General features: G+C 44.7%; 1 protein-coding gene across 1 annotated transcript in view; it reads right to left on the reverse strand.

Annotated features, from left to right (window-relative positions):
- Window positions 1-12,133, reverse strand: part of LOC127580818 (diacylglycerol kinase theta-like) — a 200,583-nt gene that overhangs the window by 171,757 nt on the left and 16,693 nt on the right. Inside the window, 1 exon segment of the mRNA XM_052034735.1 lies at window positions 1,263-1,342. Coding sequence (XP_051890695.1) covers window positions 1,263-1,342 — 80 coding nt within the window.

The following is a 12,133-nucleotide window of genomic DNA, read 5'->3' on the forward strand; positions in this document are numbered from 1 at the left end:
TATTTGATTATTGTGGCTTTTGATAGTTAATGGTGGTGAGTGTTGATTTAAGTGCATCGAAGATACAGTTTCACAGCAGCTGAGAACCACTGGTAGCACCCAAGTGCAGAGTAAATCTACTTTCCCTGTGGCCTTTTCCTCAGTCTCATTGATGGTGAATGCATTGCGCACCCACTGCCAATCACAGTCAATGGGAAATATTATACTGTAAAATATAAATGAAGCACTCATCCATTCAGTGGGACAGGTCTTTAAACTGCTTGCAAGAATATAAGCAATATGAGATTCAATCTAGCTTTCCAGCTCCCATTCTCCTGTGCTGATACCACTATGGTGACCTTTAGATTTTTCTTAGAATTACAACCTAGCAATAAAACCCATAACATACTTATTTTGAACAGTACTATTACTTAACAACTGAGCAGATTACAAAAAACAGGAAGAACATCACAGGCTAAGAGAAATCTTTGCATTATATTTGATGGTTGCAAGGTGAATTTTCTTTCCTTCCTGACCCTAACCATTTACATTGCATTATATTCCAATTTTAAAAACTGAGTAATTTTCATTCTCTGCAGTTTAGTACACATTCTGTGCACTCTGTAGGTGTTTGTGGCTACACAGTTAGAATCCTCAGAAACGGAAACTGAATCAAATTTAAAGAACACCACAGCCACACTTCCTTTAAGCAATGTATTCGGAGAATTATGTTTGGATTATACTTAAAATAACTAAAGTGTACAAGTATTTCAGAAACACTGGTCTACTACCTTACAAGCTTTGAAATTATCAAGAAGATGCTATTTTGCACATGAACAAAACTTCATTCACAAGACAGCAACTACTTCACTCCAGCATGGAATCACAATGGGGGAAAGGAAGGTAGGTGGAGCTGAGCCCACGGCCAGATCAGCCATGATCTTGTTGAATGGCGGAGCAGGCTCGACGGGCCAGATGGCCTCCTCCTGCTCCTGTTTCTTATGTCCTTATGTTCACAACATGGCACAACTGGTGGATTCGAAGGAAACAGAGTGTGAGCTGGGTCTTGGATTCATTGCCTGAGAGGGATTTAAATGGGACCTGATAAAGAGTTGTAACATCTACACTATTAGCTGAGAGTCAGAAAGTGGAGTTAAGCAACGCCGTTTTTGGAACACCAAGGAACAGTGGACTGAATGGCACCCACTTATGCTGTACATTTCTAATGGATGATGAGTCTTTGTGAGAACTTGTTGCTTCACTAATGCCACTGGCTTCCTTACCTTTACCAGGTTTGGTGCCAAACATGAACAAAGAGTCTTCACATTCTTCAGGCACTTCTCGTGACACATGAAATTACAAACTGTGAAAGGATAAAGAAAGATCAAACGTGGATATTTCTGCACAATAACTTGTTTTATAAAAGAAACCTACACAAAGTAGTACAGATGCCAGCAATATGAGACATTAAAAACAGAAAATGCTGGAAAAATTCGCAGATCATGCCACATCTGTGAAGAGATGAACAGTCATGTTTTTTTATACATTCAAGGGATTGTGGTCTTCACGGGCTAAGCCAGCATTTAATTGCCTCTCCCTAATTGTCCTTGAGAAGGTGGTCATGAGCTGACTTCCTGAACCACTATAGTCCCTCAAATGTGGGTGTACCCTCAAAGCTGTTAGGGAGGGAGTTCCAGGATTTTGACCCAGTGAGTATATGGAACGAGCTGCCAGAGGAAGATACAACAGTATCATTTAAGAAGCACTTGGATAGGTACATGGAGGGGTTGGGCTTAGAGAGATAAGGGCCGACTCGCTCGGTGGACACCGTGGTTGGCATGGAGTCATTGGGCCGAAGGGCCTGTATCCATGCTGTATTGCTCTATGACAGTGAAGGAACAGACATATATTTCCAAGTCAGGATGGTGTGGTTTGGAGGGCAACTTCAAGGTGGTGGAGTTCCAATGTTTTTTCTGGCCTTGTCCTTCTAGCTGGTAGAGGTTGTGGATTTTGAACCAGAGTCATACAGCACAGAAACAGGCCCTTCAGCCCAACTCGTCCATGCTGACCAAGTTGCCTGTCTGAGCTAGTCCCATTTGCCTGCATTTAACCCATATCCCTCAAACTTTCCTATTGCTGTACCTGTCCAAATGTCTTTTAAACACTAATTCTACATGCCTCTACTACTTCTGGCAACCGTGTGAAAAAGTTGCCCCTCAGGTCCTCTTTAAATCTTTCCCCTCTCACCTTAAACCAATGCCCTCTAGTTTTAGATTCCCCTACCCTGGGAAAAAAAGACTGACCATCCACCTTATCTATGCCTCTCAGGATTTTATAAACCTCTATAAAGTCACCCCTCAGCCTCCTTCACTCCAGGAAAAAAAGTCCCAGCCTATCCAGCCTCCCCTTATAACTCAAGCCTTTCAGTCCTGATAACATCCTTGTGAATCTTTTCTGCATAGTTTCCAGCTTAATAACATCCTTCCTGCAGCTGGACAACCAAAACTGCACATAATACTCCAAGTGCAGTCTCACCAATGTCTTGTGCAGCTGTAACATGACATCCGAATTCTTGTACTCAATGACCTGACTGATGAAAGCAAGCATGAATAATGCTTACTTCAGCACTCTGTCTAACTGTGTCACCTCTTTCAGGAAACTATGTACCTGTACCCCTAGGCCTCTCTGTTCTACAACACACTCCAGAGCCCTGCCATTTACTGTGCAAGTCCTGGCCTGGTTTAACCTCCCAAAGTGCAACACCTCACACTTGTCTGAGTTAAATTCCATCTGCCATTCCTTGGTCCACATTTCCATTTGATCTAAATCCTGTTGTAATCTTAAATAACCTCTTCCCTGTTCACTATATCACCAATTTTGGTGTCATCTGAAAACTTATTAACCATGCCTACTACATTCTCACCCAATCATTAATACAGATGACAGACAATAGTGGACCCAGCACCGATCGATCCCTGTGGCACAACTCTGGCCATAGGCCTCCAATCTGAAAAATATTTCAAATCTGGAAGGTGCTCTCCATGGAGTCTTGGTGAGTTGTTGCAGTGCATCCTATAGACGGTACAAACTGCAGCTACTGTCCGTCAGTCGTGGAATGAGTAAATGGTTGTGGATGGGGTGCCTATCAAGAGGGCTGCTATGTCCTGCATGGTGACAAGCTTCTGAAGTGTTGTTGAAGCTGCACTCATCTAGGCAAGTGGAGATTATTTCATCACACTGCTGACTTAAGCCTTGTAGATGGTAGACAGGCTTTGGGGAGTTAGCGAGCGAGTTACTCGCTGCAGGCCTCTGACCTGCTCTTGTAGCCACACTGTGTATATGGCTACTCCAGTTCAGTTTCTGGTCACTGGTAACCCCAGGATATTGACACTGGGGGATTCAGTGATGGTAATGCCATTGAATGTCAAGTAGTGATAGCTGGATTTTCTCTAGTTGGATATCATCATTTCCTGGCACATGTGTGGCACAAATGTTACTTGCACCTATCAGCCCAGGCCTGGACATTGTTCAGGTCTTGCTACATTTGTGGACTGTTTCATTAACTGAGAAGTTGTGAATGGTGCTGAAGATCGTGCAATCATCAGCAAACACCCCCACTTCTGACCTTATGATTGAAATTAGGTCATTGATGAAGCAGTTGAAGATGGTTAGGTCCTGAGGAACTCCTGTGACTGAGATGATTGACCTTCAACCACCACAACCATCTTCCTCTGTGCTATGTATGATTCCAACCAGTGGAGGGTTTTCCCCCGATTCCCATTGACTGTAGTTTAGCCAGGGCTCCTTAATACCATACTCCTTCAAATGCTGCCTTGATGTCAAGGGCAGTTACTCTCACTTCATAGAACAGAACACTACAGCACAGTACAGGCCCTTCACCCCACAATGTTGTGCCGACATTTTATCCTGCTCTAAGATCTATCTAACCCTTCCCTCCTGCAAACCTTTGTATCATCAGCAAACTTACTAACCCACCCTTCCACATCTTCATCCAAGTCATTTATAAAAATCACAAAGAGCAGGGGTCCCAGATCAGATCCCTGCAGAACACCACGGGTCACTGACCTCCAGGCAGAATACACTCCATCTACCACCACCCTCTGTCTTCTATGTGTGAGCCAATTCTGAATCCACACAGCCAAGTTTCCCTGGATCCCACGCCTCCTGACTTTCTGAATAAGCCTTACATGAGGAACCTTATCAAACGCCTTACTAAAATCCATGTATATCACTGCTCTACCTTTATCAATGTACTTTGTCACATCCTCAAAGAATTCAATCAGGCTCATGAGGCACGACCTGCCCCTCACAAAGCCATGCAGACTGTCCCTAATCAGCCTATGCTTCTCCAAATGCCCATAAACACTGTCTCTAAGAATCTTCTCCAGTAATTTGCCCACCACTGAAGTAAGACTCACTGGTCTGTAATTCCCAGGGTTATCCCTACTCCCTTTCTTAAACAAAGGAACAACATTTGCCAACCTCCAATCATCTGGCACTACTCCTGTAGCCAGTGAGGACACACAGATCATCGCCAAAGGTGCAGCAATCTCCTCCCTTGCTTCCCATAACAGCCTTGGATATATCCCGGCCAGCCCCCGTGACTTATCTACCCTAATGTTTTTCAATAGTTCCAGCAAATCCTCTTTCCTCACATCGACATACCCTAGCATATCAGTCTGTTGTACGCAATCCTCATAAACGTCAAGGTCTCTCTCTCTCTGGTGAATACCGAAGCAAAGTATTCATCAAGGATCTCCCCTACTTCTTCCAACTCCAGGCACGCGTCCTCTTTTATCCCTGATCGGTCCTACCCTCACTCTAGTCATCCTTCTATTCTTCACATATGTGTAGAACGCCTTGGGGTTTTCCTTGATCCTTCTCGCCAAGGACTTCTCATGTCCCCTTCTAGCTCTCCTAAGTCCATTCTTAAACTACTTCCTTGCTACCTTGTAACTCTCCAGAGCCCTGCCTGATCCTTGCTTTCACCTCTGGAGTTCAGCTCATCTGTCCATGTTTGGACCAAGGCTGTAATGAGGTCAGGAGCTGAATGACTTTGGCCAAACCCAAACTGTTTCAGGTAGATGGCCTTAAGTCAGAACCAGGAACAGGTAGAGATAAATAGATCACAAACATGACCCAAGTTCCCACTTGCAATTCTCTTTAAATCCCCATCACACTTCGGCTCTGATGTTTGCAACCTCTGCCCCCCACACTGTTCCAACAAAGCTTAATTAAGTTGAGAGAGGCTGTTTGCAGGTAATGGAACGCTTAGCAAGTTGGAGGTTTTTAAAAGTGAGAAGGGAACAGTTTAGGGCCAGCATATTCTTTTTTTTTACAGAATCAGCCTGGGAGACGTTGGAGCAGCGGGTCCTCCTCAGGTACAGTGAGACTGTTTGAAAGGCTTGTGTTTCCGCGGGCTTTTCTTTTACAGAATTGGCCCAGGAGACGTTGGAGCAGCAGGTCCCTCTCAGGTACGGTGAGAGTACTTAAAAAGCTCGTGTGTTTTGTGTGTTTACACGTGCTTTTTTTCTCTAGCAGAATTTAGAAGGGCCAATAAAAAGGAGGTATTGTCAAGCGGAGCAGCCATTTTGGAGTGGACAGAGTCAGAGTGAGTGGCTTTGGCACAACAGGCTTCAGCATCAAGAGGCAGAGGCCATCTGCAACAACACTGGTGAGTAGCTGGTAAGTAAGGGTAAGGTTTACTGTTATTGATATAACTTTTAAGTAGGCTACAGCTAGGTAGGAAAAAAAATAGTTCAAATGGAGGGCAAGGCAATGTGCTGCAGCTGCATGATGTGGGAGCTAGTGGGCCCTGCTATGGTGCATGGTGACCACATCTGCAGTAAGTGCTTGAAGCTGGAGGAACTTCAGCTCAGAATTGATGAGCTGGAGTCGCAGCTTCAGACACTGCGAAGCATCAGGGAGGGAGAGAGCTATGTAGATGCTGTGCATTGGGAGACAGCCACCACCCCACCCCCCACGCCCCTTAAAGCAGGATCTTCTCGGGTCCAGGAGGCAGATAGGTGGATGACTGTCAGGGGAGAGAGAGAGAAAGGTAAAGGCAGACAAGTGCAGAGGACCCCGGAGGCTATTCCCCTCAAAAACAGATATTCAGCTTTGGATGCTGTTGAGGGGGATGACCTACAGGGATCAAGTGGAAATTGCCAGGTCTCTGGCACTGGGACTGGTCCTGCTGCTCAGAAGGGAAGGGAGGAGAAGAGGAGGACAATAGTGATAGGGGACTCGATAGTCAAAGGAACAGACAGGAGGTTCTGTGGGCATGAGCAAGAATCCCAGATGGTATGTTGCCTCCCAGGTGCCAGGATCCAGGATGTCTCTGGACAGGTCCACAGCATTCTTGAGCAGGAGGGAAAGCAGCCAGAAGTTGTGGTACATGTTGGTACCAAGGACATATGTAGAAAGAGGGATGAGGTCCTGAAAAGAGAGTTTAGGGAGCTAGGCAGAAGGCTGAAGAACAGGACTACAAAGGTAGTAATCTCAGGATTACTGCCTGTGCCACGCGAGTGAGTATAGGAATAGAATGAGGTGGGGGATAAATGCGTGGCTGAGGGATTGGAGCAGGGGGCGGGGATTCAGATTTCTGGATCATTGGGACCTCATTTGGAACAGGTGTGACCTGTACAAAAAGGAAAGGTTGCACTTGAATCCCAGGGGGACCAATATCCTGGCAGGGAAGTTTGCTAAGGCTACTGGGGAGAATTTAAACTAGAATTGTTGGGGGGTGGGAACCGAACTGAAGAGACTGGGGAAGAGGTGGTTGGCTCTCAAATAGAGAAAGCTTGTAGACAGTGCAAGAGGGAGGTTAGGCAGGTGATAAAGAAGTGACGCGCTCAGACCGACAGTTTGAGATGTGTCTATTTTAATGCAAGGAGTATTGTGAACAAGGCAGATGAGCTTAGAGCTTGGATAAATACTTGGAGCTATGATGTGGTGGCCATTACAGAGACTTGGATGGCTCAGGGACAGGAATGGTTACTTCAAGTGCCGTGTTTTAGATGTTTCAGAAAGGACAGGGAGGGAGGCAAAAGAGGTGGGGGAGTGGTACTGTTGATCAGAGATAGTGTCTGGGTGTTCACTGAGTGTTTTTTTATAGGCCACCCAATAATAACAGGGATATCAAGGAGCAGATAGGGAAACAAATCCTGGAAAGGTGTGATAATAACAGAGTTGTCGTGATGGGGAGATTTTAATTTTCCAAGTATCAATTGGCATCTCCCTAGAGCAAGGGGTTTAGATGTGGTGGAGTTTGTTAGGTGTTTTCAGGAAGGTTTCTTGACACAATATGTAGATAAGCCTACAAGGGGAGAGACTGTACTTGATTTGGTATTGGGAAATGAACCTGGTCAGGTGTTAGATCTCTTAGTGGGAGAGCATTTTGGAGATAGTGATCATAATTCTGTCTCCTTTACAACAGCACTGGAGAGAGACAGGAACAGAAAAGTTAGAAAAGCATTTAATTGGAGTAAGGGGAATTATGAGGCTCTCAGGCAGGAAATTGAAAGCTTAAATTGAGAAGAGATGTTCTCAGGGAAGAGTACGAAAGAAACGTGGCAAATGTTCAGGGGATATTTATGTGGAGTTCTGCGTAGGTACGTTCCAATGAGACAGGGAAGTTATGGTAGGGTACAGAAACCATGGTGTACAAAGGCTGTAATAAATCTAGTTAAGAAGAAAAGAAAAGCTTACAAAAGGTTCAGAAAGCTAGGTAATGTTAGAGATCTGGAAGATTATAAGGCTAACAGGAAGGAGTTTAAGAAGGAAATTAAGAGAGCCAGAAGGGGCCATGAGAAGGTCTTGGCGGGCAGGATTAAGGAAAACCCCAAGGCATTCTACAGGTATGTGAAGAACCAGAGGATAAAACTTGAAGGAATAGGGCCTATCAAGTGCAGCAGTGGTAAAGTGTGTATGGATCCGGAAGAAATGGCGGAGGTACTTAATGAATACTTTACGTCAGTATTCACTATGGAAAAAGATCTGGGTGATTGTAGTGAGGACTTGCAGCAGACTGAAAAGCTTGAGCATGTAGATATTAAGAAAGAGGATGTGCTGGAGCTTTTGGAAAGCATTAAGTTGGATAAGTCGCCGGGACCGGATGAGATGTACCCCGGGCTACTGTGGGAGGCAACGGAGGAGATTGCTGAGCCTCTGGCAATGATCTTTGCATCATCAGTGGAGATGGGAGAGGTTCCGGAGGATTGGAGAGTTGCGGATGTTGTTCCTTTATTTAAGAAAGGGAGTAGAGATAGCCAGGAAATCATAGACCAGTGAGTCTTACTTCAGTGGTTGGTAATTTGATGGAGAAGATCCTGAGAGGCAGGATTTATGAACATTTAGAGAGGTATAATATGATTAGAAATAGTCAGCATGGCTTTGTCAAGGGCAGGTCCTGCCTTACGAGTCTGATTGAATTTTTTGAGGAGGTGACTAAACACATTGATGAAGGAAGAGCAGTAGATGTAGTGTATATGGATTTCAGCAAGGCATTTGATAAGGTACCCCATGCAAGGCTTATTGAGAAAGTCAGGAGGTATGGGATCCAAGGGAACATTGCTTTGTAGATCCAGAACTGGCTTGCCCACAGAAGGCAAAGAGTGGTTGTTGATGGGTCGTGTTCTGCATGGAGGTCGGTGACCAGTGGTGTACCTCAGGGATCTGTTCTAGGACCTTTACTCTTTGTGATTTTTATAAATGACCTGGATGAGGAAGTGGAGAGATGGGTTATTAAGTTTGCTGATGACACAAAGGTTGGAGGTGCTGTGGATAGTGTAGAGGGCTGTCAGAGGTTACGGGGGACATAGATAGGATGCAAAACTGGGCTGAGAAGTGGCAGATGCAGTTCAACCCAGATAAGTGGAAGTGGTTCATTTTGGTAGGTCAAATATGACGGCAGAATATAGTATTAATGGTAAGACTCTTGGCAGGGTGGAGCATCAGAGGGATCTTGGGGTCCGAGTCCATAGGACGCTCAAAGCGGCTGCACAGGTTGATTCTGTGGTGAAGAAGGCATACAGTGTATTGTCCTTCATCAATCGTGGAATTGAATTTAGGAGCTGAGAGGTGATGTTGCAGCTATATAGGACACTGGTCAGACCCCACTTGGAGTACTGTGCTCAGTTCTGGTCACCTCACTACAGGAAAGATGTGGAAGACATAGAAAGGGTGCAGAAGAGATTTACAAGGATGTTGCCTGGATTGGGGAACATGCCTTATCAAAACAGATTGAGTGGACTTGGCCTTTTCTCCTTGGAGCAACGGAGGATGAGAGGTGACCTGATAGAGGTGTATAAGATGATGAGATGCATTGATTGTGTGGATAGTCAGAGGCTTTTTCCCAGGGCTGAAATGGTTGCCACAAGAGGACACAGGTTTAAGGTCCTGGGGAGTAGGTTTTCTATGTTCCTGTTAGAGTGAAGGGCAAGGCTGGCAACAGCAGAGAGTTTTAGTTGATGAGGAAAATTGAGGGTCTGGTCAGGAAAAAGGAGAGATATGTCAGGTACATTGAACTGGGATCAAGCGAGATCTTTGAAGAGTATAAGGGATATAGCAGTACACTTAAGAAGGAAATTAGAAGGGCAAATTGAGGACATGAGATATCCCCAGCAGATAAGATAAAGGAGAATTCCAAAAGATTCTAGAAGTATATTAAAGGTAACTAGGGAGAGAGTAGGTCCCATTGAGGATCAATGTGGTAATTTATGGGTGGAGCAATGAAAAACGAGCAGTCTGAAATGAATACTATTTACTGTAGGGAAGGACATGGAAGCTGGTGAGATGAGGGGTGGGAACAGTGATATCCTGGAGCATATAAATATTACAGAGGAGGTGGTGTTGGGGGTCTTGAAACGCATAAAGGTGCATAAATCCCCAGGGCTTGATAAGGTGTAGCACAGCATTTAAGGTGTCACAGTAGCATAGCGGTTAGTGTAACGCTATTATAGTGCCAGCGACTCGGGTTCAATTCTTGCCGCTGTCTGTAAGGAGTTTGTACATTCTCCCTGTGACTGCGTGGGTTTCCTTCAGGTGAGCCGGTTTCCTCCCACATTCCAAAGACGTACAGGTTAGGACTTGTGGACATGCTGTGTTGGCACCAGAAGCATAGCAACACTTGCGGGCTGCCCCCAGAAAACTCTACACAAAGATGCATTTCACTGCGTGTTTCGATGTACATGTGACTAATAAAGAAATCTTATTTTATCTTACATGTTGGGCCAAAGGGCCTATTTCTGTATGAGTCCATGAACCTAAAATTGACAGTATGGTTTCCAAATATCACGGAAAAGTCCAAGTGGATTGGACCACAAATGTAGATGGGAAAGCTAGTTAGGAGGATGCAAAAAAGCCTGTAGAGATGTATAATAGGTTAAGTGTGTGTGTACGAATTTAGCAGCTGGAGTATAATGTGGGGAAATATGAGATTATCCACATTGGTAACAAGAATGGGAAAGCAATATATGGTTTGAATGGAGCCAACTCTGCAATGCAGAGAAACATGGGCGTTCCCATACATGAAATAAAGTTAGCAAACAGGTAAAACAAATAACTAAAAAGGCAAAAGGAATGTTGACCTTTATTGCAAAGGGGATGGAGCCATAAGTGAAGACAGCTTCCCACAGATGTGCATGGCTTAGATAAAACAATGCCTGGAGTACTGCATAGTGATTTGGTGTACTTAGTGAAGGAGAGACATGCTTGTATGGGAGGGAATTCAGAGAATATTCACTATGTTCGTTACTGGGTGAAAGGATGAAGGAATATGAGGAAAGATTGAGCAGACTAGGTCTATGGTCAATAGAGTTCAGAATTGAAACCTGCAAGATTCTGAGGTGACAACAGAAAATGCAGTTAATACTCAGAATGTCAGCAGCATCTGTGAAAAGAAATGTTATCTTTGATTCTCAGGTTGAAGATACTTCATCACAACTGTGAGACAGAGAAAACAAGTTAGTTTTAAGTTGCTGAGAAGCTGGGGCAAGAGATGGATAGAGTCTTTTTTCCCCCCAGGGCAGAAATGGTTTAAGGTGAGAGGGGTCTAGATAACAGTAGATTTGCAATGCTAGTTTTGTTTTTACACACAGAGAGTGGTGGGTGCCTGGAACGCGCTACCAGGGGTGGTGGTAGATGCAGATGCAATAGCAATGTTTAAAAGGCATCTAGACAGACGCATGAACAGACAGGGAATGGAGGGATACAGGCCATGAGCAGGCAGATGGGATTACTTTAGACTGGCATCGTGTTTGGCGCAGACATGGCAGTCTGAAGGACCTGTTCCTGTGCTGTACTGTTCTATGAGTAAGAAGAAGATTTTTTTCACCCACTGAGTAACGTCTGACTCACAGTTTGAAAGGTGGTAGATATAAAACCTAATTTAAATGCGACCTGGATGAGCAGTTTAAGAGCTGTAACCAGAGACTAACCAAAGCTGTGACAAAAGATTAAGAGCTGGGAAGTAAGAGTAACCTAAATTGTTCCATTCTTAACCAGCACAAACACAAAGGGCCAAGTGATCCCTTACCTTCATGCGAATTGTCATGATTCTTTTATCTTCTGTCCTCACCAAATTTCCACACATATAAACTCTTTTATACTTTCTGCAGCATTCATTAGTGAGGACAAGAGATAGGGAGCTGAAGCCCAATCAGTAAACTATCATCCAAGTGCCAAAGAAAAATAAGGTAACGTGCCTTAATAGCTACCGCCCGGTGGCTCTGACATCCACCACCATGAAGTGCTTCGAGAGGCTGGTCAAGGCACACATGAACTCCAGCCTCCCAGACAATCTCGACCCACCGCAATTCACCTCCAGCCTTAACAAGTTCACAGCAGATGCCTTCTCCCTGGCCCCACACTCATCTCTGGACCATCTGGATAATAAAGACACCTACATCAGACTCCTATTTATTTACTGCAGCTCCACCTTCAGTACTATAATTCCAAACAAACACATCTCCAAACTCCTAGAACTGGGGCTCAACACCTTCCTTTGCAACTGGATCCTTGACTTCCTGACCAACAGACCACAATCAGTGAGGACTGGCAGCAACACCTCCACCACAATTATCCTCAAAACAGGTGCTCTGCAAGGCTGCTTCCTCAGCCTCCTACTTTACTC

This window comes from Pristis pectinata, chromosome 2, assembly GCF_009764475.1.
Source record: "Pristis pectinata isolate sPriPec2 chromosome 2, sPriPec2.1.pri, whole genome shotgun sequence".
Taxonomy (NCBI): Eukaryota; Metazoa; Chordata; class Chondrichthyes; order Rhinopristiformes; family Pristidae; genus Pristis; species Pristis pectinata.